Here is a 27,121-nt window from a genome sequence, read left to right as displayed (position 1 = left end):
GTATCTTTCGAAACAGACGTTGGTAAGGAACATTTAAGGAAAGTTGAAAACAATTGTTCGATAACATTTTTTTTCTGAGAAATCACCTTAAACAAGAATAATTCGCAAAAGCTGGAAAGAGTTCTTAATTTACGAAATGCGAGAGGAGTAATTTGTAGACATGTGACATTGGTGATTGTTCAGGAAACTCTGTATCAAAATTGCAGTGAGGTTGTAATGTAAGACGATCTTCCTCCGAGAAAAAGCAGGTTGAAATCAAATGAAGTTGAACCTCGATTTAACGTCGCTATCATGAGTCAGGGGATCCAAGCTAATCGCAAGGATTTAAAGTGAAGAGATAGATCAGAAGCACTTAAATCTTCATCAGTGTTATTGACGTGTAATACATCTCGCTCTACCATCTGTTTTTTTTTTCGCTCTATATGAAATTAAAGAGTTCATGATTTTAAAGATGTCATATCAAGGGAATATGCTGAATGGAACAATAAAATTAGTACAAAAATCTTAGTAAGCCCGGGTACTATAAAGCCGGCAGTTACCAAATAAGGAGAAATTTTGGGTGCTTCAAATATGTTACTAGGTGTTCAATTTTCTCCCTTTAATAACCTCAATAGTTTTACCATCTTCTTCTCTTTTTATCTCAGCTATAACTTAAAGCAATACTATAATCCTAATACCTGCTGTTATAGTTTCATCATACAACTCTTTCGCGACCAAAGTTTACTGATTATGCACATTTATTCAGTTTATAACTTCTGTCTAGGTAGCCTATTTTTGTATTCGAACACTTGTTATCGATATTGATTGTAACCGTAAAAGTGAGACAAAAAGTAAAATAATAACCATTTCTACTATAAAGTAGTCTTTGTTGAAGAAGTAGTTCATATTTTGGGCAAACTATCTTGTTACAAATACTTTTGATTTAAAAACTCCGGCAGGCGAGACTCGAACTTAAACTCTGTTTTTATCAGCGGAATCCTAGAGTCAAACAACTCTTCATATTTTCTTTGTTCTTTATCAAGAAAAATAAAAAAGATGCGTTTGGAAGTAGTCTTGGAACATTTATTTCTTTCCTCTTTCACTTGTCATCCAAACTGAAACGTCCACACCTAGAAACAATGACGAAAGTTACATCATGCAATGCTTTTCACCCCACTGTTAATGAAGTATCCGTTTTTATAACAGCGCTTCAGTAGAAAACTCCACTTGTGAAACCATTTCTGGGTTTGCAAATAATAACGAAGGGTTAAATACGCAAATCTTTTTATTGGATCGTGCACTGAGACTCAACTTATTTTTAACTTTGTTAATTTAATACATGATCTCTTGTCGAAAAAGAGTTAAAGCCAACGGATTCCTCTACTCCTTAACTCAATAATACTGCTAAGAACTTTGGAAGTTGATACAGTTCTGTTTACTTTAACTTCTGGTGCAATAATCGTTCCCAGAGCTACAAATCCAACCCCTCAGGTTGGCATTATGAATACAAAACATGGTTTAACCCTTAATAACCCTTAAACTCCCATAAGTGATCAACATGACCTTCTCCCTACAATATCCATACATTATTCAGCAAACAGGTAATGAGAATATTCAAACTTATCAGTTAGAAGCTATCTTAATCTAGCACCAAGTTCTCATAACTAACTTACAAGGAAATGTGCAGCAGCTAGGGGGGAGAATTAACTAGCAGATCTTGGGAGTTAAATGGTTAACGCTTTGGCCCCCAAGAGTGATCAGCATCTAATTTCTCCTCACAATATCACCCTTGAATCACATATCAAGGTCAAGAGAATATAAAAAATGATCACCAAATAAGCTCTTGATTCTAGATTGTTAACCCTTTAAACACTAAGGGTGACCAGCATCAAATTTCTCCCTACAATATCAGCCCTGAATCATACGTTAAGGTCATGAGAATAAAGGAAATGATCACCAACGAAAGAAGCTTTTGCTTGGTAAACAAATTTTTCTTGTCAGCACATTAGGAAATGTATAAAGAACTGTACAAAGAATATGCATACTGATTCTAAGCTGTAAATGGTTAAATTTTCCTTGTCAGCACCTTAGGAATGAACATCTAACAGTATGGAGAATATGCATGCTGGTGTTAGGGTGTAAGATATAATATTTTAGCTTATGCAGAAAGTCATTTCCTAAGCTGTTGTTTACATACTTTCAATTGTTCACTTTATAGCCAACTAGATGGCAAGAAATATTTAATTTAGTTTCTTTATAAGCCTGTGGATCTCTAAAGCTTAACAAAACCCATCACATAACTGTAGCAATCTGGGGTTGAGATTGCTTCATTGCCAACAATGTCAGCAAATATAAATGTTTAACAATTCAATACATAATAACTCTCCTTTGTCAGGAAGTCAATAAATGTTCCTCATGATCATTAGAAACTCTTTTTTTCTGTGGAGACAATTAATCTAACTAATAACAGAGAACTTAACATTTGGTCTATCACCCATCAAGAGAACAGATCTATCCTAAACAGAGTCTCTCTAATATTTCTTCTTGGATGAACCAGCCCCCTTTGGAGACTTAAAATAGAAGTCAATTCCTCTATGCTGTGCCCTTGGTGTTTTTTTTGAGTCCTTCACTTTTGATGTGTGCCGGCTCCATTCTGGTGGGCAGACCATTGGCTTGGGATAGTTTTCCCCCAGAGTTACACCTGCATGTTTCAGTTCTGATGATGACAACAGCCAAGGGGTGTGAACTTTGGCTCCTTTCAAACCAGCCAACTCTGGAACCCAAAGCCTCACAAAATCTCCATCTGCGTCATAATCAAGAGCTTGTTTGATCATATTGAACTTTCGATTTTCACGGGGATCATTGCCAATGCCTGCTGAATAATTCCAATTGCCATAGTTATTGGATACATCGTGATCTAGAGGTAGAGATTCAAACCACTCAGCTCCCATGCGCCAATCAAGCCCAAGATCTTTTACCAAGAAGCTTGCCACATTTTGACGTCCACGATTGGACATCCATCCTGTGTAGAGTAGCTCTCTCATATTTGCATCCACAAATGGAACTCCAGTCTGCCCATATTGCCACTGTTCAAATGCCATCATATCTCGCTTCCATGGCAAACCTGTTTTCCTCATAATTCCTGACAGGTAAAAGATGGAGTTGCCATACTTGAGGCTGACGAACTTGAAATAATCTCGCCACAGCAGCTCAAAAATGACCCAGTAAGTGGACTGATTTGCTGTACACTCAGTTTCGTACCTTTTAATGCAATCAAAGACTTTCCCTGGTGAGAGAGCTCCCACAGCTAGCCATGGGCTGAATTTTGTTGAGTAGTCTGATCCAATAAGCCCATTGCGAGTCTCTTTGTATCTTGCAACAAGATCTGTGTCCCATAGGTACTGATTAAGCCTTTTGAGAGCAGCAGTTTCTCCTCCAGAAAATGGGAAAGCTGATCTTGAATCTGCTGTTTCTTCTGAATAATCCTTTGCAAGTTCCTTTAAAGCTGGCATTCTGCCAATGTGATCATCTTTAAAAAATGCAGGCAGCGATTTTAGACAATCTGGGGCTGGAATCAAAGGCTGCACTCTGCATTTTGCCTCAACAGTTTTCCGAAATTCTGTGTATGTGTCAGGCAAAAACTTCACTGAGGCAAATGGTAAATCTTCCAAATGGTACAGTGTCAATCCCCAGAAGGACTTCACAATGACCTTTTTTGCTTCGCAAACCTTCATCAATTCAGCTTCTACATCTGTTTCTTCCTTTGTGATTTCTCTCTGATAAACAAGTGAAACATGTCCTTCATTCTTTTCCTGGCATAAACTAATTATGTCTGAAACTGCTTCCTTTGCTGTCTGCTCAGTGCGCACAACTAGGTCACTTCCAAGTTTCCTTAATGATTCTCTCAAGTCAGACACACTCTCCAGAATGAACTTGGCTCTGTGCATTGCTGTCTTTGCAAATTTGTAATGCCATGTTACAGCAGTGGGACTGAGTATGCTCTTGTCAAAGCAAAACAAAGGAATCACAAAGTCACTATTCTGATGTGCCCATTGTAAGCACTCGTTGTCATGAACTCGCAAGTCATTTCGCATGAGGTAAATAACAACAGATTTGCCCCTTGTGGCTTCCATGGTAGGGGTTACCTGTAATTAATAGTTTTATATCAATTACATGCTACTAGAATGGTAATGATAAAAAAATAAAAAAATAAAAAAAATATCTAGACAATTCTATGACAAAATCATTACATAACAGTGTATAAGTGTGTTTGGAGGAACCAAGTTTAAACTGAATTAATGAATCTACTAAAATATAAAGACATAGACAGGTGTTTTTTAGTTTGACCTCCCTAATTATAGATATGGATATAAAAATTGATAAAGACATTCCGTATTTAGAAAAATTCCCGAAAGAGATAAAAGCCAGTTTCCTGCACAGACCACTGTTAATTATATGTGACACAAAATCATCCTCTATTCTATGACAATTTAAGGTTCCTCTAATAGTAAACAATCCCAAATCCTTAAAAAGTCTTCAAGCACCAATTTCAATAAGAATACTGTAAATAAAGATTATGTATAATTGAAAGCTGAAAGTCCATAAGAACAGACAAGCAAAAAATTACGTAACACAACAGAAGACTAAAACTCAAATAATTGAACACTTTATTGACAATTTAAAAAAGCTGCAATAAAAAGTGGAAATTGAGGGTACCTAGAACAGATGTAGGTCTCTAACAAATTTTGAAAAGCGGTGTTACCGAGAACAACAACTGCACTGTGCTTCCGGCTCGATTTGTCATGGACCTCGAACGGATCACTTAACGGTAAGCATCGGAGTCAGTCTTTAGCAAACAGTGATTACATTAAGACTTAGAATAAGCACTTTACCTCACGGTGTTGATATCTTCTCAAGGAATGAAGAAAATTTCTGCCAGCTGAAAAGAAACTCAATTGAATGTCTGTGAAAGTGTAGAAGTAGCCACGTTGAACTAAGAGTCGATTCATGGGTGTTGACACGGAAAAGACTGGGAACGAGAGAAAACAAAACATCGTTACCAGTTCCCTGCTTCATTCCTCGGAGCCTCATTAGCACGATCGATGGGCCAGTCCAACATGTCCTCCTCACCTAAATTATCTGATATCAATAATTGCTAATATGAACTAAATTATCAGATATGTATAATCTAAATGAAGTGTGTAGCACTGGTACCTAAGAAGGTATGTCCGATAGAGGACTGGGTTTCATTCCTGTAAAACATGGCGGAATCCACGGAATCAAGTGAGTAATGACCCTTTTTGACGTTTTTCAGCAAAAGCGTTCCTTTTCCTCTTGAGTTGTACTATTTATTTTGAAAATGAAATTCATCTAGATCGTGGCAAAAAACGAAAAAGGCGACCTACGCTTTTAGAGGTGCTGGAAACAGCTCGAAAAATACTGAGAAGAGATGACCACGGGCAACCCTCTCCTTCTGCATCAACTGGCACGGTTATGAGAACTCGAGCCCCGGCAGTGTACCATTTTTCGAAAGATTCACGTACAGGACGACGCAAGACTCACTGCCAATATCGCCCAAAAAGCAGCGCAGCAGCCAGCAAAAACGTACTTCAGCTGACAGACGTCGGACTCGCGAATGATACCGACGTTCTAGGTATAAACACTCGTATTAATCAATCCTAAATTAGCTTGAGCGATGTAGTACATGTATATCTTTAAGCTTAATTATCAAGATCGGGTGAAGATGTAAGCTTCTTGGGCACGTGTATTCCTTTAGATTCTTTTTAATGTTTACATATTAAGGATTTACTCGGACTTTATATGGGATTGAGTCTCTATTCTTTATTAACTCGATAATTAAGTTCTTCTGCGAGGGAGTTTTAATAAACCTTCTTCTTCTTCTTCTTCTTTTTCCTCTTCTTCTTCTTCTTCTTCTATAATAATGTATAATAATAATAATAATTATTATTATTATTATAGTAATGATATGATGATGATAATGATGATAATAATATTAATGACAAGAATAATTGAGATTTATATAGCGCAAGTTCCATATACCCTCACAAATAGAAGAGAGCTGAGAAGGCTATAATTTTGTTCCTGCCAAAGCCAGTAAATTCTTTGATAATAATTTTAGTATCCTAAATTAATGCTGTTTTTAAAAGTGTACTCTTTAATTTAACTGTTTCATCATGTAAACCAAATAAACTACCAAATTTTGTTAAGTTTATCATATTGGAGGTGTAAAGATATACACATGGGTAGAGAAAACAAGTTTGTTCTGGTCATTACAGCAAAATCTTAAAAAAGTTGCATTGCCACCCAATTTTTTAGACATTGATTCCTGTTTGGACAGCGGTGTGGATCCGCCATCATCCTCAGCTGAAACAAGTACGAATTTTTTTGTCATCTATTATTATTATTATTATTATTATTATTGTTGTTGTTGTTGTTGTTGTTGTTATTATTATTATTATTATTATTATTATTATTATTATTACAAAGTTTCATCTGTTGCTAGTTCACTTTTATGTTTGCAATAGTTAATTTTGATTTCAAAATTACATTGATAAACATTTAGTGGATCTCAGTTTAAATGTAAAACAGCAAGTTGTAGTGGCTTTATAATAATGCATTAGATGAGAAAGGTATTTTGTAGCCTTGTTGCTTTTATTAGATATCTTTATCATTTATTGTCATCATCATCAGTCATCAATTATTATTCAACAGTTCAAAAACTATCCAAAGAGTTGGAAAACATAATCGTTGCATTGTTATTGATTTAAGGGGTAAGATTTTAATTCATTCATGTTTTTTAATACTAAGCATAGAAAACTCTGCTACAGTCATATCAAAACTATTATTTAAAGTATCATTTGTTGTTTATAAAATTATGCAGTTAATTGAGTGAGTTAACCACACAACTGAACAGGCTATGTAACACTTCATCGCATGTTAGCCTTACAAGAAATTCAAATACTTAGAAAATTGTCACATCAATTGTAGTAAATGTTGTTAAATATCACAAGGTACCTTTTGACATTTTGGCATTTGAGTCTTCTCCTCTCTTTTTAGGTAGGTTTGATATGAACCATGTCCTGTTTAGATGCCTTCAGTGCCAAAAAGACCTACCCACATCCAATCCAGTTGTTGTTACTCAGCTTGGATTTTGGCCTGGTAGTGTCAGCAACATGACCTATGTTTTTGATCCAGAGGTTTTTTTACACTGGGATCTGTTCCAGAAGGAAAGTCCTGGTTGTTCCAAGAGATCTTATCTTACATCTCTGGAACAGTTTTCTTTAAGAAAAGGAAGGGTATGTTTTTCCTACAATGCTGAGTACTAAATTATTAAAACCCCTTTTCTATGCATTAAGGCCCTATTTCCCTCTTAGGGAAAAGGAAATGATGATGATGATGATGATGATGATGATGATTCTATGAATTAACTGCATGAAGCAGATATCATATTATATAATTATATTCGTGGTTATAGTCAACTACCTCTTAACAGACGCCTCTATAGGATGGACACATTTCATAGACGGACACCTTCTGTTTGTCCTGTACTGTAACTAAACGCCTTATAAGACAGACACCTCTCCAAGACGGACAACCTCCACCTTAAAAACCCTCAATGGACACTTGTGAAATATAGTTTTATGTGAATAATACCTCAAAACAGAAATGTACGTACTGAATATGAAAAGAAATCACTATTTAGAGAAGCAAATTTTTTGTCACGTAACTAAATATGTCAAGAAGAATTAGTCAGGGCGTTGACAATTTCAAACATTCATTTTCATCTCAGCCTGGCCCTTTGTTGTTAAAGTCATTGAAATTTCTTGCAAATTATCCTGCAAGTGCAAGTGCAAGTCATTTTCGCTTACCAATAATATATATTTTATTTCATGTCTTTTAGGTTGGAACCATCAACAGTAATTCCTTTTCATGCGCTTTTAAGGAGTGGAAATATTGCCAGTCAGCATGATCTCGACACCAAAATAACGATTATCATTATTTCTAAATTGGCCCTGAAATAACAAATAGCATAATTTCAGTGCATGTGTGAGACCTTCGGGCTCGAAGCTTGGGAACTAGTATCCAGGGAAAGATAAAATGGTGGTGAAGGAAATCTCAGTAGTTTAATATTTTAGCGTGAAAAGGCTTGGGTGTTGTGATCTGGTTCTCAAGTAAAAAAAAAATCACGGTCTGCAATGGCCCTACCACCTTTTGAACAACAAGAAAACATTGAAACGGTGGTAAAAAGCAGCAAGTTTCAGCTTAGTCAAAATGTTTTTTAGAAGTATGCAAGCTGGCTATAGTAATAGAAGGTAGAGACCAAACCTTGTCCAGACTAGACGCCTAACAAATGTTCTGTGTAGACAGCCAAATCCCTGGTTAATGGCACATTTTGACTAGGCTATTTGTTATTTAGCTACTAAGTAATCTTATTATTAAAGATTACTGCATTCCTTTTTAATGATTTGCTGCCAATTGTATGCTGTATATAGCTTATGATTTGTGTGATTTTCAAGAGTAAATTAGAAATACCTGAAGATGGTAATGATGTACTAGATAACGTACTTGATGCAAAGCAATTTTGGCACAAAGTGTATGCCTTGTCCTCAGGTGATTTTAACATGCTAATAAGATTTGTTATTCAAATAATATACATCAGCTGGAATGGGAATATTGAAAGAAAAATAATAATATTTAACCATAAAAAGTTTTGGTTTTATGTCCAAATTAAGGACTTAGTTGAAGATCACTGCACTGATCAGGCCCCGAAGGCCAAAAAAGTGCTGTCTGCTGTTAGTATAATTTTTGTCATTTCTATTGATTTATTTCATTTATCAATGTTTCTTTGAGTTATGATTCATTGACCTCTTTCAAAAGTGCAGGTTTGCTCATGTAACCTAATCCCACATGTATGTATGTACAATCTCAGTTGAAATTTTGAGTGGCAGGCAAGCTGGCAATAGTAATAGACAGCAGAGGCCAAATCTTGTCCTGAATAGAAGTCTGACATGTGTGAAATTGGCAGCTATTTCATTGTAGGTGGCCAAATTTTTGGCTGCAGCACATTTTGACCTGGCTGATTGTGTGTGTTATGTATGTGTTCTTCTTTTTAGGTGTTAAACAGGTCAAAGTACCGAAAAAAACCTCTGTGATAACTTGGTAGTCTAAGATGTAAAAATTTTTAATAATAAGGTAAAGCTTGATCATTCTTAAGAGTTTGCATCTGTTCTAAAAGTTTTGGGGAGAGTTAGGGGGCATTATTTATACAAATGTATTTAAAAAGTAGCAAAAAAATAAAAAGAACTAGGGCAAAATCCCAATTTGCTTTAAAAGTTTATTTTATTAAGAGCATAATTCTGGATATAGCTTGGGATTTGTGTGATTTTCACAAATTGTTGGGTTGTTATGTAAACTTAATTTACAGGAACCTTGTCAATTTTCAGCTTCAAGAACAAGTACATAATTGCAGGAAAAGCTTGAAGCTTGAAAAATTGACTGATGAAACTGGAACAGATGTCATGAGATTTGTACAATAGGTTGGCCTGGGAGGGACCAAGAATTAAAGAATTCATTGATTCTCTTACACCTTTTGTCTGCATAGTGTGCTTCTGTATAGCTTAGTTATTGCTGTAGAAAACTTTTTTGGAGGGCCCTTGAGATCACTCACTTTTGAGCTAGTTGCCCCTAGGGAAGAGGATATATGTACTTATTATCTCCCTTGGGGGGGGGGGTGAAGGGTTAAAGACACTGATTCTTCTCCAGTAGCCACAAGTACCCCTGCATATGGAAATTTTGAACACTATTAAAGGGCTAGTACCCTCATTTCACACTTGAATTTCTAATTTAGTGTAAGTTATGAAAAATAATGAATGTAAATTCATCTTGGTTGTACAGGTTGTATCCAGCAGTCCTTAAAAAAAATAAAAAGGTATTTTTCTGAATTAAAAAAAAAGTGTTCTTGCTTCAAAGTAAGTGCATGATATGTCATTCAATTAATGCTCTAGCAGAGTTTTTGTTTGAAATGCCAAAATCAACTTCACGAGTAAGGACAAAAAAAAAAGGCAATAAGAAAATGTTCTTCTGTATCCTTTATGTCAATTTGGGCTGAAAAACACGTTTTTGTTCCTTTTGCAAAAATTAGCTTATTTCACGACCAAAAACGATGCAAACAAGTTTAAACGTTATGTTTTCAGCAAAACAGCGATAGAATCTGCGAAAAAACAATGGAGACAAGCTAACACACAGTGTTCTCAGTAAAATTTGGGCAAAAAAACCTTAAAAACCAAAAAAAAAAAATGCACTGACGTACCCATTTTTGGCCAAGATAACTGCCAAAACACTGAAAACTAGCTTGAAACTACATGTTTTTCACAAGATCGCGACGAAATCTGTCTAAAAACTCCAAAATACGGCAGAAATGTACGATTTTTGCAAAATTTTTCGCTTAAGTTGACAAAAACACTCAATTCGACTGAAAAACACGTTTGTTTATTTTTGCAAAAATAAGCTTATTTCAGTTTTAAAAACGCTGCAAAAAAGCTAAAACACAATGTTCTCAGCAAAATAGTGCAAGAGTCTGTGGGAAAACACAAAAACCAAGCTTAAACCCAGTGTAAATTAATAAAAAAACCTGAATTGCGCATTTTGGCAGTTATTTTGGCAAAAAATGGTATATTTTGATTTCAAGCAAACTTTCAAGTAGTTGTTAAAGTTTAGAGCCAAACACAATACCAAAAAAAAAAAAAATTGGATGTTTTCAGAAAAAATTGTAACCCTCAGCCTAATCATAATCGCACCCTACCCAAGCCCTAACTCTAACTCTAGCTGTGAGCTATCCTAACCCTAACCCTAGCCCCGGGTTAGGGTTAGGGCCAGGGTTAAGAACGGAACTTTTCACTCCAGTCAAAATGATGCAACTGGTTAACATGGTCCAACCAGCCAAAACAAGATAAAATGGTTTAAACGGTGAAAAGATTTTAATTACGTGACATGGTCCAATTGGAATAAACGATCTCACTTAGTAAAATAGTGCAACTGGTTAACATGATCCAACTTGTTAAAATGATGCCAATATCTAAAATGAACAAACTGGTTTAAATGATCCAACCAATTGAAATGGTCTAACTGGATAATGCATGTGTAACCAGTGAAATTGGTTCAAATAATTCAAGTAATCAACCTGGTAAGAATGGTAACATTAGTTAAAAAGATCCAGCATATTACAGTGGTTCAACTGGTAAAAATAATCATCCAACTACTAAAAGCTATTGAACCCCAATCAAAATTAATCCAACCGCTTCAAATAATCCAACTGGTAAAAATTCTTCAAGTGGTTATTTAAGTGAAAAAGGTGACAAAATCTCCTTGAAAATATTTATGAAGAGACTTACACCCTTACCCTAAACTCTAACCCTACCCCCAAACCCTAACCCCAAACCTTCACCCTAGCCCTAACCTCAACCGCAGACCCTCTAACCCTAACACTAAGCGCAAACCCTTACCCTAACCCTAACCCTAATCCCAAACCCTAGCCCCACACCATAACCCTAAAACATAACCCTAAACCCTAACCTATAGCCCTTAACCTAGACCTAACCCTAACCCTAACCCTAACCCTAACCCTAACCTCAACCTTCTCTATCTATCCTGTAAGTGTACCAGTCGGCCTATCGTTTGTTTTTCAGTAAACTTTCAAGTAGTTACTGAAATTTACAAACGCAATACCAAAAACCCTGCAATTGAATGCTTGTAGAAAAATATTAACGCCAACCCTAAGCATAGCCTCACCCTAGCCTTAACCCTAATTCTGACACTAAACCCCGCTAACCCTAAGCATAATTTACCCTAGCCCTAACCCTGATTGTAACACTAAACCCCTCTGACCCGAAGCAACCCAAACTCTAACCCTAACCAGGTAATGGGCTCCTGCCCTAACCCTATCCTCAACCCTGAATTAAACCCTTTACCATAGCTTAGGATTGGTTTGGGGTTTGGGTTAGGTTTAGGATAGCACAGAGTTAGAGTGAGCACAGGACGAAATAGCATGATTCCGTAATTCGGAAAAATGAAACTCTATGTTTCCACGTCATTCACTTCTTCCTTGGACCTGTTATGTTTCCGTTATGATTCCTGAATGGAAATATGACGACACATTTCCGTTGCATTTCTGTCAACGGAATATTATCGTCGCCTGTTTCCGTTACGTTTTCTTGTACGGATTCAAACTTTTACCGTCAAGTAAAACATATATATATATAAAGTGCTGTACAGTTCTTACACCACGTTACCATGAAGACGTGATCGTTCGAGGACAACAAAGGCAAATTGACATGCATTAGGTGTTTACGTTCGTAGGAATCATAAGAAGTCCTAGAAGCTTCGATGTTTTACACTGAGCTATGTGCATGTTAATTTTGGAACTGTTTCGAAACCTTACAAAATTGAATCTTTTAAACTTACTCTGTGCTTAGATTTTTAAGCAGCTGGATCATTTGAGCCAGTTTAGTCACTCAAACCAGCAATACAATACTAGGCTAACTGGATAGTTTTAGGGTTAGGGTTAGGATTTACAAGTAGGCACACGCAGTTGTGTGGATATTGTGGTACATGGAGTTTAGTGGAGTGTAGATTTTAGCAGTATTTGCCAGTGTTGACATATTTATAAAATTATGGTTCCAAAGTGCGTGTCACTGTTGAGAACCCAAGAAAATCATGAGAAAGTCGCCGATGGATTAGCCATAAAAATAAGCCCAACTGTGAGTCAATGCCAAACCACAAGAAAGTTGTGAAACTCGCGCCAATGTAAAAAAAAAAAACAAAAAAAAAAACTGAGGTTCGAAGTATAGGTCGATGCTAACATCCTATGGAAATCATGGGAAAGTCGAGGAGATTGTTCATGGTACCAACCAATGCCACTTTCCCATAAAAATCAAGAAAGCTGTGGAAACTAGCCAACATATGCTAGAATGACAATCTTTAATAAAATTCATATCTAATAAGAATGTGTGAAATGGCCAATATCGCTCTTGGATGAGATACTGGTTTGCCGTGTTTTGGCAGTTATTTTGGCGAATATGGTTAAAATCAAATCTGTGTAAAAACAGTAAAATCAACGAATTATTGAGGTTCGTCAACATAGGGAGGGTCCTCTTAGTCTAGAGAAAAACTTCTGCCCACGGCTAAAGGCGTTAAATTAATAAATTGATATATCTGGGCGGCATATCAAACAGCAACACTAAACTTCTCCTTTCTCACAGCTTTTTCCCCTTTAACATCTTTGTTCATTCCATTTTTTTTAAAGTAAAAACTCGTTTTGGAGGCATAAAGGTCCCTAAAGCAACGTGTCAAGATTTTATGGCGATCTTGTGAAAAACATGTAGTTCCAGCTAGTTTTGAGGGTTTTGGCAGCTATTTACACAAAAAGTGGGTAAAATCAGCCCAATTTCTTGTGTTTCTGACGGTTTTTACGCGTTTTTTCCCCAAATTTTACTGAGAACACTGCGGTTTAGCTGGAATGAGTGTTTTCACATGGATTGTATCCCTATTTTGTTAAAGACATCGTGCTTCTGAATGTAAAATAGGCTGATTTTTGCCAAAAAAAATAAGTGTTTTTCAGGTCGAATTGAGCGCTTTTGTCATCTTTTGCGTAAATTTTGGCAAAAACTCGTGCGTTCAGCCGGATTTTGTTGTTTTTAGATAGATTTCATTGCAATTTTACGAAATACATGTAGTTTCAGCTAGTTTGCAGCGTTTTAGGCTTGAGGCCGGCAAGAGTGATGGTAGACACTCTTAGCAGAGATAATTGTGCTAGCAGATATTAAGATTTCACCTGTAAAGACAATAAATTAATTGAACACAAGAAAAAGGAAACTTGATAAAAAAAATTAGAATAATGGCGGGGAGAAAAGAGGGCTGCACTAAAGATTATGTACATGTGTTCTTGAAGCTGAAAATTAACAAGGTTCCTAACAATTTTTGAAAATCACACAAATGCCAAGCTATATCCAGGGTTTTCTATTAATAAAATCAACTCTTAAAACAAATTGGGATTTTACCTTGGTCCTTTTTTTTTACTTTTTATGTACATTATTTATGTAAAAATAATGCTCCCCTGACTCTCCCCCAAATTTCCAGAACAAATGGAAACTCTTAAGAATGATCAAGCTTTACCTTATTATTTAAAATTTTTACATCTTGAATTATCAAGTTATCACAGAAGATTTCTTGGTACTTTAACCTGTTTAACACCCTAAAAGAAGTGCACATATATACTACACACAATCAGCCCAGTCAAAATGTGCCACAGCCGACAATTTGGCTGCCTGCCACAATATAGCTGCCACTACCTTCACACTTCCATTCAAGACAAGGTTCAGCCTCTGCTGCCTATTACTATCACCAGCTTGCCTTCCACTCAAAAACATTTCGACTGAGCTCATACATACATACATACATATGTGGGAGATTAGGTTACATGAGTGAACCTGCACTATTGAAAGAGAACAATGAATTACAATTCAAAGAAACATTGATTAATAAAATAAATCAATAAAAATGACAAAAAATCAAACTAACAGCAGACAGTACTCTTTCAGCCTTCTGGACCTGAGCAGTGCAGTGATCTTCAATTAAGTGCTTAATTTGGACATAAAACCAGAACTTGGTATAGCTAAATATTATTATTTTTCTTTTAATATTCCCACTCCAGCTGATGTGTATTATTTGAATTACAAGTCTTATTAGCATGCAAAATCACCTACGGACAAGGCACACACTTTGCACCAAAATAGCTTTGCATCAAGCACATTATCTAGTACATCATTACCATCTTCAGGTATTTCTAATTTACTTGTGAAAATCACACAAATCATTAGCTATATACAGCATACAATCAGCAGCAAATTATTAGAAAGGAATGCAGTAAATTTTAATAAGAATATTACCAAGTAGTTAAATAACAAATAGCCCAGTAAAAATGTGCCCGTTGCTGGGAATTTGGTTCTCAATAAAATTAGCTAAAATAGCCAATCTTGAGTTTTACTGCTCACTCAAAATGGGCTGGCAGCTTACAATTTGGCCGCCTACAATGAAGTACCTTCCGCTAACTTCACACTTTTCAGACTGCTTTTCAGGAAGAGGTTTGGCCTCTGCTGCCTATAATTACTACAGCCAGCTTGTCTACTACTCAAAAACATTTTGACTGGGCTGTGTAAGTCTTACTAGCATATAAAAAGCACCTTCAGGTAGATTACAGCAAAGCAGACTTTTTACCAAATGCTCTGCATTAAGTACATCGTTACCCTCTTCAAGTATTTCTAGTTTACTTGTGAAAATCCCACAAATCACAAGGTATATTACATTATACATTCCAGTTGACAAAGCAATCAAGGGTAATTTTTTCATAATGGATGCAATGATCTTCAGTATCAAGATTATTTGGTACCTAAATAGTAAAATGTTCGAGAGAAGAAATAATCATAAACATTTTTTCTTTCTCATCAGCATCGACTTCCAAAAGTAATGGATAATGACCACCTAAAACAAAGAAGAAATAAATCAAATTTGTGATTTCACAGGGCTTCAATACGAAACAAGTATGCATATCTTTTATTTCCCTACCACTTACAAGTGGCAGGAATGGCTGAAATGGCCTTCACGTGAACACAACAGAATCCTATGCGTGTATAACCATGTAGAACTATTTATTCGGTATCGAAATTACATCCCAAATGTCATGATATTTGACTGAAACTCAGCTTACCCATCTTTCGTTTAGACTTCGAAACTTGCTGCTTTTTACCACCGTTTCAATGTTTTCTTGTTGTTCAAAAGGTGGTAGGGCCATTGCAGACCGTGATTTTTTTTTTACTTGAGAACCAGATCACAACACCCAAGCCTTTTCACGCTAAAATATTAAACTACTGAGATTTCCTTCACCACCATTTTATCTTTCCCTGGATACTAGTTCCCAAGCTTCGAGCCCGAAGGTCTCACACATGCACTGAAATTATGCTATTTGTTATTTCAGGGCCAATTTAGAAATAATGATAATCGTTATTTTGGTGTCGAGATCATGCTGACTGGCAATATTTCCACTCCTTAAAAGCGCATGAAAAGGAATTACTGTTGATGGTTCCAACCTAAAAGACATGAAATAAAATATATATTATTGGTAAGCGAAAATGACTTGCACTTGCACTTGCAGGATAATTTGCAAGAAATTTCAATGACTTTAACAACAAAGGGCCAGGCTGAGATGAAAATGAATGTTTGAAATTGTCAACGCCCTGACTAATTCTTCTTGACATATTTAGTTACGTGACAAAAAATTTGCTTCTCTAAATAGTGATTTCTTTTCATATTCAGTACGTACATTTCTGTTTTGAGGTATTATTCACATAAAACTATATTTCACAAGTGTCCATTGAGGGTTTTTAAGGTGGAGGTTGTCCGTCTTGGAGAGGTGTCTGTCTTATAAGGCGTTTAGTTACAGTACAGGACAAACAGAAGGTGTCCGTCTATGAAATGTGTCCATCCTATAGAGGCGTCTGTTAAGAGGTAGTTGACTATAACCACGAATATAATTATATAATATGATATCTGCTTCATGCAGTTAATTCATAGAATCATCATCATCATCATCATCATCATCATCATTTCCTTTTCCCTAAGAGGGAAATAGGGCCTTAATGCATAGAAAAGGGGTTTTAATAATTTAGTACTCAGCATTGTAGGAAAAACATACCCTTCCTTTTCTTAAAGAAAACTGTTCCAGAGATGTAAGATAAGATCTCTTGGAACAACCAGGACTTTCCTTCTGGAACAGATCCCAGTGTAAAAAAACCTCTGGATCAAAAACATAGGTCATGTTGCTGACACTACCAGGCCAAAATCCAAGCTGAGTAACAACAACTGGATTGGATGTGGGTAGGTCTTTTTGGCACTGAAGGCATCTAAACAGGACATGGTTCATATCAAACCTACCTAAAAAGAGAGGAGAAGACTCAAATGCCAAAATGTCAAAAGGTACCTTGTGATATTTAACAACATTTACTACAATTGATGTGACAATTTTCTAAGTATTTGAATTTCTTGTAAGGCTAACATGCGATGAAGTGTTACATAGCCTGTTCAGTTGTGTGGTTAACTCACTCAATTAACTGCATAATTTTATAAACAACAAATGATACTTTAAATAATAGTTTTGATATGACTGTAGCAGAGTTTTCTATGCTTAGTATTAAAAAACATGAATGAATTAAAATCTTACCCCTTAAATCAATAACAATGCAACGATTATGTTTTCCAACTCTTTGGATAGTTTTTGAACTGTTGAATAATAATTGATGACTGATGATGATGACAATAAATGATAAAGATATCTAATAAAAGCAACAAGGCTACAAAATACCTTTCTCATCTAATGCATTATTATAAAGCCACTACAACTTGCTGTTTTACATTTAAACTGAGATCCACTAAATGTTTATCAATGTAATTTTGAAATCAAAATTAACTATTGCAAACATAAAAGTGAACTAGCAACAGATGAAACTTTGTAATAATAATAATAATAATAATAATAATAATAATAATAACAACAACAACAACAACAACAACAATAATAATAATAATAATAATAATAATAGATGACAAAAAAATTCGTACTTGTTTCAGCTGAGGATGATGGCGGATCCACACCGCTGTCCAAACAGGAATCAATGTCTAAAAAATTGGGTGGCAATGCAACTTTTTTAAGATTTTGCTGTAATGACCAGAACAAACTTGTTTTCTCTACCCATGTGTATATCTTTACACCTCCAATATGATAAACTTAACAAAATTTGGTAGTTTATTTGGTTTACATGATGAAACAGTTAAATTAAAGAGTACACTTTTAAAAACAGCATTAATTTAGGATACTAAAATTATTATCAAAGAATTTACTGGCTTTGGCAGGAACAAAATTATAGCCTTCTCAGCTCTCTTCTATTTGTGAGGGTATATGGAACTTGCACTATATAAATCTCAATTATTCTTGTCATTAATATTATTATCATCATTATCATCATCATATCATTACTATAATAATAATAATAATTATTATTATTATTATACATTATTATAGAAGAAGAAGAAGAAGAAGAGGAAAAAGAAGAAGAAGAAGAAGAAGGTTTATTAAAACTCCCTCGCAGAAGAACTTAATTATCGAGTTAATAAAGAATAGAGACTCAATCCCATATAAAGTCCGAGTAAATCCTTAATATGTAAACATTAAAAAGAATCTAAAGGAATACACGTGCCCAAGAAGCTTACATCTTCACCCGATCTTGATAATTAAGCTTAAAGATATACATGTACTACATCGCTCAAGCTAATTTAGGATTGATTAATACGAGTGTTTATACCTAGAACGTCGGTATCATTCGCGAGTCCGACGTCTGTCAGCTGAAGTACGTTTTTGCTGGCTGCTGCGCTGCTTTTTGGGCGATATTGGCAGTGAGTCTTGCGTCGTCCTGTACGTGAATCTTTCGAAAAATGGTACACTGCCGGGGCTCGAGTTCTCATAACCGTGCCAGTTGATGCAGAAGGAGAGGGTTGCCCGTGGTCATCTCTTCTCAGTATTTTTCGAGCTGTTTCCAGCACCTCTAAAAGCGTAGGTCGCCTTTTTCGTTTTTTGCCACGATCTAGATGAATTTCATTTTCAAAATAAATAGTACAACTCAAGAGGAAAAGGAACGCTTTTGCTGAAAAACGTCAAAAAGGGTCATTACTCACTTGATTCCGTGGATTCCGCCATGTTTTACAGGAATGAAACCCAGTCCTCTATCGGACATACCTTCTTAGGTACCAGTGCTACACACTTCATTTAGATTATACATATCTGATAATTTAGTTCATATTAGCAATTATTGATATCAGATAATTTAGGTGAGGAGGACATGTTGGCCAGTCCGGTTGGTTATTCGTGCGACAGGAATTTTGTAGAACAATCTGTGTATTGTGGCCGAGTTCCTGGGAACAGGGAAGCCAGATAAAATAAAACTTTTAGAGAAAGTAAAATCACCTTTAATAAACAGGGGAGAAAGTTAAGTAATCAATGATCAATGTCCCAGAATCATTCTTGGAATTTCTAAATATGTCTACAGCAGCGACAATATGTCACTTAAAAGAGTTGTTCAATCGGTATATGGTCAGTGGCGCCTTACTCAGGCAAAGGAAGTAAGTGAATTTTAACAAGCTCCTTAAAGACAAAAATCCACGGAGACTACATACATCATTTGTCAGCCCGATAAGCCGAAGAGATATTCAGTAGTATGCATGTACCAGGGAAGTAATTACTCCTCCTGTTTTGTTGTATTCGTGCTTATTGTAGGAGTCGGTTTGGTATGATTCAATTTAACTTTGTTTTCTTTTTTTTATCTTGTAGCTACAATAAGGAACTGGAGGTTATTCTTAATTATTTACGTAGACGAAGCCATTTCTTGTCAGTATCATGATTTTCCTTCGGTTTAATGACCTGGGATGAGTCGCATTGTAGAACTCGAGATCGCGTTGCGTGACGAGGACCAAACGACGGCTCCATGGGATACTACTTCTATCCCTGTAACTCTGTCTTGTAACTGTCCTATTACATTTGCTCAAGCGTAAATGCAGATAGGGACGTCAGTACTGAATGCACTTTTGTGCTTAACCTTACAGAGAGATTGCTTAGTTTCTTCTTCTTTAGTTGGTGCGCTTCGTTTTGCGAAAGTGTTTTACAAGTCATTAAAAATGTTCACGACACACAGAGAAGGCAACTTTCTAGTGTTTCAAATATTTTATCACAATAACAGTCTTTACAGCTTAATTTAATAAATAATGGTTTCAAAGACTGTTGGTGCTATTTACAAATGCAACATTCACAAAGACTAAAAATAAAGGAAAAGATGCAGTAAGACCAGATTTTGTCTTCATTTATGAATTTTCACACAGTTGCCTCGTTTCTCAACTTTTTTTCTCTTTGTGTTCACCATACATACACGATACTCATTTTCAAGGCATCGTGGAGATTGCTTGACATCGCAGTGAAGCTCACTGAATGAACAGAGAAATTTGACTTTTCAAGAAAGTAACTTTTATGTACAAATAGGAAACAAACAAACCATCATACCACAGAAAAGCAAATAAGACGACAGAAATAAAACAACAAAAATAGATTTCACAATACTTTTCACGGTAGAGAGTCATTTTGTAAAATTTGAATTTTCATTTAGTCACCTGTTTTATATGGTAAAAACCATCTTTAAAAAAATAAGTTCAATAATTTCCTGACCACACTAGTTCTGTTACTCCATAGAGCCAGATTGAGTTGTCGTAAAACCAACACCAAAGTAATCACAACGGCCAATCATATCAATGGAAAACATCATCGTTTGCCAAAGAGAACCCAAGTAAAAACAAGCAAACTGCCTAAAGCGCGGGAAAACGCGGGCGGCCAAGCCACGATAAGTATTCGTTTCGTATCTCTTTGGTTGAGAAGATGGCGCGAGTTTTCTAGAAAAATCACAGAGCGAGGTAAAGCAGAAACAAGTAAACCTGGATAGCTATCGAAACTCAATTTAAAAATTTTTATACTTGAGTGAGCAGGTGAAGCAAATCCAGTGAAATCCCGTATCACTTTCATTTCTGGTTTCTATCAGTTAAAAGTTAAACTATCAAAGCTGATGGCAATTGGGCGACGGTTTGCTTTAGTAAAGCTGATTCTCTATTTTTTGTGGTTATACACGCATCTTGGAGGTTTGTATCCCTAACTCGGTGCCAACCATAAGGCAAGGTTTGAATTAGAATTCTAGAGTTGTTTCACCAACCGGAAACATAGTTCTGTGAACAGGTGCGAATTGGAACTGCAGCGTCACCGTGGCATCGTAAAAATTACTTGAGAGCTCACGAAAGGTTAAAATCTTCCCAAACTTATACCTAATTGTCAAGCACACACTACACAAGCACTTTTTCTTTTGGATATCAAACTTATCACATGTCCTAAACTTGGTTAAATGGATTGAAGGGTCGGGTTAAAGTCACCATTTTGGACATCGGTCCTTTGTGTCTAAACGGTGACAACTGAACTTTTGTTGGAACTTTGAGTGCTCTGCAAGAAAATAAGAAAAAAGATCAAATATCTTCTTGAGTTGCTTTTTAGGTGAGTGGGTGTTTGAACAAAACTTAACGAATACTGCAGCCTAAAGGCAATCATAGCATTTGAAGAACAATAACACAATCGATCGCAAAACATACCTGTGAATTCTAGCTGTGGTTGTAGCCTTTGGGTCCGGTTCTTTGCTGTGCGTAGGATGATGCGATGAAAACAGCACACAACCAGAGTAGCCGGGAATATTGCCACGCCTTGAACAATCCAAATAAATATCACTTAGCCTTGGAGCACGTATCATAACATTTACGGGTTAATATTTCATTTGAAACCTCGATACTACTCAGAACCACAAATTCATTTTTAAGTAAAAATAGAAAAGTTTCCCATCAGAAGAAAAGCTTGCCTACAAGCGTCTCCCACAGTTTTTCAAGCGATCGGCGTTTAGAACCATAAAAAACTGCAATAACCCACTCCTCCAATGGGAAAATTCAAGGGGGCTAAGTCAAGAAACGTTCTAAGAATGCCCCTTTTCAAGTCTTTTTGTCAAATAATTTTTTTAACTAATTACTTTTAAGGCTCTCAAGAAGTTACACACACCTTTCAACCCTGGCAGCAATTATGATGGAGAAGGCAATTTAGTTTTTTTGAACAGGTATAGAAGAATTGACCTCTCTCACTCAAGCTCCCAGGTGCTCACTCCCGCTAAAAGTTACAGTGTATGTCTCTTGATGTGCGTTTTTCATTCATTAATTGTCAACCAACATAAACTCCTTGTTATCTAAAACTCCTTCCTATTTCTTCTGGCTGCTTGAATATCTGATTTCTCATTGCACTGACAAGTAATTTTTTTCATAATACCTAGCGGTGTCTGTGTATCTTGGTTGCGAAGTACGCACCACAGCAATTGGTGTGTACGTCTTCCTTGGATGGTCTCTGTCACCAAATCCAGGGGTGTGGCCACTGCAAAGAACCAAACATATTTATCCCTTTAGCTCCCAGAAGTGATCGACACGTTACTTCTCCCTAGAATAACCATACGTTGTCCAACAGACTGGAAATGAGAATACTCAAAGTAATCAGGTAAAAGTTGTTATCTTGATCTAACACCAAATTCTCACAACTTACTTACAACGAAATGTTTAGCAGAAAGAGGGGAGAATTAACAATCAGATCTTGGGAGATTAAGGGTTAGAAGTAATCAGACCTTTACAGCAGGCCCCAGTGATGAAGGGCACATTAATAGGTAAAGTTCTATAGGAGTACTATAAAAATAAACTAGTGACAACAAACCTGTATCCTGGTATATGTCCTGTCTTTTTGCTTGGGCTGCAGCTGGATATTGCATGACAAAAATTTCAACTGAGTCAAAAGCTGTTATCAATTTATTTCAGTTTGTTTAACTATATTTTACTGTACACATACCTAATGGTTCTCTGATCTGTCTTTATTAGTGCAATTTATTTTAACAAAATAATTTTGAAATAAGAAAATTTTCAAAAAAGCCAAAAATGGAGTAAATTACAAAGCTTGTGGTTATTTGACCCAGCATCTGCTTCATAAAGCATTTGGTTACAACCACTCTAAACAAAGACCATATGAAAATCATGGAAAATGTTGCGCATATCTTTTTTAATTGAATCTGTATGATACCATGTCTGGCTGCAGTTCAACTGTGGTGATTGGTGGTGGGACAGATGGAGCTGGGATTATTTGGTTAATTACTTCTGAACTGTACAGTTTCAGAATCCTCTTTTATCTACTCAAAGAAAAATAAGAGACTCAAGTCTGCATAGGAGAGGGGAGGGGTTGGCAGTGGGGGTAGGGTGGGGTTGGTGGTGGGGGTAGGGTGGGGTTGGTGGTGGGGGTAGGGTGGGGTTGGTGGTGGGGGTAGGGTGGGGTTGGTGGTGGGGGTAGGGTGGGGTTGGTGGTGGGGGTAGGGTGGGGTTGGTGGTGGGGGTAGGGTGGGGTTGGTGGTGGGGGTAGGGATGGAAGGGGAAAGGGAGTGGATCGAGCATAATTTCTGGAATAAATATTGAAGAATTAAACACAGCACATGTGGAGTCCTATTGTGACTTCCATAGATCAGCACACTTTTATCAACAGAGGATATTAATTACACTGCAACTACTATAACTAGGGTTACTCACTCAGAACTGGCAAATCTGATCACAAAAAATAAGTTACATGTTACAATTGCTTAATTCTTTGTATGCACTAACTGGCACAACTGAGTGTAGTAAGTGACACTGTTTGTTCCCCATAATATTAATGGCAACCCTGCAAACAGCTCTTCAATGACTTACAAATCTATGGGTCCTTGTACATGGTGTCCATTACGTGACTGAACAAAATCCCAGCTGTGTGGTCTGCTACCAATTTGCTGAAGATACCAAAGTGAAACAGAAAAATACAGTCACACAAATAAAATTAACTAGAGACCAGTGGGTCATTAAATTAACAACACTTAACAGTAACATTTATTTAACAAATGGTTCCTTTGTAATTCAATACTTTGGTCTGTAGGAGATCAAACTTCCTTCAAACACTAGCTGTTCAAAGCATTCATATCAATAGTGAGCTGTTTATGTCACTCATCCTTAATCACTGGCTTTCAATAACCTTCCCCTATCCCAGAGTCAAGGTCATTCACTTTGATAGGTCGGCACATGAATGTACTCTCCTTGGCTAGTGGCAACAAGTAGTTCCCAACCCAGGGAGTAATTCAATAGCTGCTAACAAACTTTCAGAGGAAGATGATAAATTATTAGGGGTAACCTAAATGGCAACAGAAACACATAAGTGCTCACAGCACCTACTCAGAAATATAGGTAAGTTGACAATCTCCATCTACTTAAAACTTGATTTGCAAATTCTTGAGCCTACAGAATGAAGCCATTCCTGGGATTACCTCCAGCAGTGAGGACCATTTCATTTGAGTCTGAATTAAACTGAATCTTTCAATAATTATAGCAAACTGAAAAATTGTATACCTGCCAAAGTTCTGATTTTGGCGCATATCTTTTTGAATTGAATCTGTATGATACCATGTCTGGCTGCAGTTCAACTGTGGTGATTGGTGGTGGGACAGATGGAGCTATTCTTGAACTCCAATCTACTCCACTGTATAACCTTTCAATAAATGATGAAAATGGCAGTTAAAGGGAGAGAATAATGAAAAACAAAGTGACATAAAACATATAGCATGTTATCAAAAATGGTAATGTCATTATTGAAAAATAATTTTTTTCTCTATCACATTATACCAGTAATTATAATAAGTCAATGCAATTATAGTAATTTTGTCAATGGCCTTTTTGATCTATTATTGCATTGGCTGGGTAATAAAGGAGGAGGAAAACCTTTATGACCAGGATAAACAATTTCATTTATTTTGGTCATGTACAACTGATGCACTAAGATTACACAAACCCTTTCAATGCAATAGAAGCTGTTATTGATACCATTAAGGTGGACTGCATACACAATGTAAAAGAACCTGCTTTGATTTTTCTTTTTAATTTAAATAAGATACTGAATCAACAATTGTGAATTCATTCATACATCACTTCATTGCAACAGTCAATTTAACAGTTACATACTTTTGAGTTTCTGATGTGTAGAATGATCTTGTTGCCACTGCATTCCTCCATTCTTTGTTCTTTAATAGTTCACTGGCTGGAACCTAAAAAGTTCAGGACAAATTTGCCACTTCTTTTTTATTTCTTCTTTTTGCTAGTAAGAGTGACTCTATGCTTGTGACTGGTCGGTAAAATGTTGAACAGTCAGAATCAACTCAAAGTGTTCACTTGAGTTATCTAAGCGATTTGACAATTTATCTAGGGACAATTCATTCATTTTTAATGCCACACCAGAACGGAAGGCATCACTTGGCACAAGGCCCTCTAAGATGCAAATTTCAAAGTTGCAATGTACAAAATTTTGGGGTGTTGGAATCTGGCCATCCAAAGGGGAGGGGGTGGGTATTTCACCTTGAAGTTCACAGGGGTAACAAAAAGACTTCTCAGGGATATAAGATTTAGTCTCGACTCAGCTCCAATCATCCTTGGTTACTGACATGTGGTATGAACGCACATCTCTCCTTTAAAAAATAGCAACTCGCTATGATCCATACCTTTTGGGAGATTTCCTTTGCTTCTTTCGATCCGGGAAATTGGCTGGGTTGCTGCAGAAGCCGCTCTAATTCTGCCAAAAAAAGTGATGAATAAAAGTCCCAGTCAGCACAATCTTAAGCTCTGATACCTCGAATCAATTTAATCCTTCATAGAAACCGTAAAAAGTATCAATGTGTATATTTCCAAGCGTTTTGAGCGCTAACTTTAAGTTGAAAAGTTCTCCAAGCGTAACGTACGAAGAAAGAGTTCTCCAAGCGTAACGTACGAAGAAAGAGTTGGCTTCTTCATCCGTGACAGTCTGTCACGTACTATTAACGTTATATGCTAAAAGTTGGTAAATTATGTTGATACTCCAATCTTTACTTAGTACTTGGCGTCAATGAAATTACATAAATCATAAAGAGACTATGCAGTGTTATTCATGCATTTTGAAAATGATTTCTTCTCAAACTAGAGAGTATTATCTCGTCTTCGAAGAGTGACAAAGTCGTGAACATTATTAGAACAATTGTTTGAAGTACTTGAACGCGCACAATAAACTTGCGTACCCCTGCTTTTCGCCTCCCATGGAGCGTTCTGCGACCTCAAGTCCGGAATAGGGGAGACAATCGGTCGTCCGTAAGGCATGGCGGACTGTGGTCTATGATCTTTGTTCACAAGAGGATCTATTTGCTGATAATTTCCATCTTCCGCGTCGGCACCGACTGAAGTGAAACCACTTGTTGGATCGACAACTGGAGTATCGCTTCGCCTCGGTGCGTCGGCGCGACGCTCGCCCTTCTCCGCAAATTTACGAAAAAATGCTTCGTCTTTCTCTTGAAATGAAGCTACATCGTAAGTGGAGAACGTTGCTGGAAATTTTCCGGATGCCTGTTGGCGTCTAAATCGTTGTTCCAAGGCGATAGGGTCTTCAGAGAGATGGAGACGAAATGTGCCGAATGGCGGCCGGGGTAAGGAAGTATTCACCACCGTAGCCATCCTAGCAAAGCCAAATATAGTCTTTTTGAATCTTCAGATACACATCTTTTAAGTCGACTGTTGTGAATGATTTGGTAGAAGTTACAGATATTGATAAAGAATCTAATTTGTAATGATAGCCTTGTTCTGGAACGTGAACCGTCTGGTCGTCAACATGCGGTTGCTAAGGAAGTTTCGATCGCAGGCTCAAATAGGTCCGCATTGGTATCCAGACAACCAGACGCTCGTAGGTATTTTTTCATAAATCGAGGAGCTTAAATATCTTATTTTCTTATTCATAACGTTCGACGATATTTTCAAGTTAAAATGTAACTTGATGCAAAAAATATCCCGCAACAAAATTAAGGCAGGCTCTGGGGCCAGGACTATGAGATTTGGATGAAATTTGATTTTGAACACTAAATGGATTTTAGACAGTGTCAGTCTCAGTCAGCCACTAGGGTCCGATTTTTGATTCGTACACTTCTGGCTGAATATGGATTTTAGACAGTAGTGGCATATTTCAGACACCAATAACCGATTTTTTTTTATTTTGGACACTAGAGGCAAATTTTGGATTTCAGAAATTGGTGGTCGACTTTTAATTTTGGAAACTTATGACTGTTCTTAGATTTTGGAGACTGGTGGCAGATTTTGGATTTTGGAGACTGATCACCAATTTTTTAAATAAGGCAATAATGGTTCTGGACATTAGTTTCCTATTTTTTATTGTAGACATTAGAGCCCAATTTTTGTCTACTGCCTCCTATATCATAAGAAGCAAAGCCACTATGTTATTGTGATGAGGAAAAATTTTTTTCTTTGAAAAGAGCAGGTTTTACTGTTTGAATCAGCGACTTATGTCCAAGAGGGCGCTAAGTTTGCAATGCAAGTAAGC

The 27,121-nt window shown here is 36.5% G+C and overlaps 4 protein-coding genes across 6 annotated transcripts; 1 reads left to right on the top strand and 3 right to left on the bottom strand.

Moving 5' to 3' along the window:
• Nucleotides 1-1,246: 1,246 nt before the first annotated feature.
• Nucleotides 1,247-5,087, bottom strand: LOC113672825 (cryptochrome DASH). The gene is made up of 2 exons (XM_027189171.2): nt 4,872-5,087; nt 1,247-4,124 (listed from the first exon to the last, which is right to left on the bottom strand). The coding sequence occupies exons 1-2, from the start codon at nt 5,031-5,033 to the stop codon at nt 2,511-2,513; spliced, it is 1,776 nt and encodes a 591-aa protein (XP_027044972.2). The 5' UTR covers nt 5,034-5,087; the 3' UTR covers nt 1,247-2,510.
• Nucleotides 5,088-5,091: 4 nt separating this feature from the next.
• LOC149040496 (uncharacterized) lies at nt 5,092-9,583 on the top strand. The gene is made up of 5 exons (XM_089182626.1): nt 5,092-5,262; nt 5,354-5,632; nt 6,316-6,372; nt 7,057-7,295; nt 7,901-9,583. Exons 1-5 carry the CDS (start codon nt 5,241-5,243, stop codon nt 7,967-7,969), a joined length of 666 nt encoding a protein of 221 aa, XP_089038752.1. The 5' UTR covers nt 5,092-5,240; the 3' UTR covers nt 7,970-9,583.
• A 4,565-nt stretch (nt 9,584-14,148) lies between these two features.
• LOC149040495 (uncharacterized) lies at nt 14,149-18,942 on the bottom strand. Of its 3 annotated transcripts, none has more exons than XM_089182611.1 (6): nt 18,778-18,942; nt 18,408-18,686; nt 17,668-17,724; nt 16,745-16,983; nt 16,124-16,139; nt 14,149-15,534 (listed from the first exon to the last, which is right to left on the bottom strand). In XM_089182611.1, exons 1-6 carry the CDS (start codon nt 18,797-18,799, stop codon nt 15,443-15,445), a joined length of 705 nt encoding a protein of 234 aa, XP_089038737.1. In that variant the 5' UTR covers nt 18,800-18,942; the 3' UTR covers nt 14,149-15,442. The 3 variants fall into 3 exon arrangements, 2 of the variants coding, with proteins under 2 accessions (XP_089038737.1, XP_089038738.1); XR_016179799.1 differs by having other exon boundaries at nt 14,664-15,534; nt 15,761-16,139; XM_089182612.1 differs by lacking the exon at nt 16,124-16,139.
• Nucleotides 18,943-19,800: 858 nt separating this feature from the next.
• LOC113672813 (protein SPMIP7) lies at nt 19,801-26,395 on the bottom strand. Its single transcript, XM_027189159.2, has 9 exons — nt 25,815-26,395; nt 25,266-25,336; nt 24,733-24,815; nt 24,124-24,262; nt 23,437-23,513; nt 22,424-22,465; nt 21,992-22,093; nt 21,277-21,384; nt 19,801-21,130 (listed from the first exon to the last, which is right to left on the bottom strand). Exons 1-9 carry the CDS (start codon nt 26,242-26,244, stop codon nt 21,022-21,024), a joined length of 1,161 nt encoding a protein of 386 aa, XP_027044960.2. The 5' UTR covers nt 26,245-26,395; the 3' UTR covers nt 19,801-21,021.
• Between the last annotated feature and the right edge of the window lie 726 nt (nt 26,396-27,121).

The sequence above is a fragment of the Pocillopora damicornis genome, chromosome 9 (assembly GCF_964200805.1).
Source record: "Pocillopora damicornis chromosome 9, jaPocDami1.2, whole genome shotgun sequence".
Lineage (NCBI taxonomy): Eukaryota > Metazoa > Cnidaria > Anthozoa > Scleractinia > Pocilloporidae > Pocillopora > Pocillopora damicornis.
Note: the sequence above shows the minus strand (reverse complement) of the source record. Positions and strands in the feature narration are given on the sequence as shown.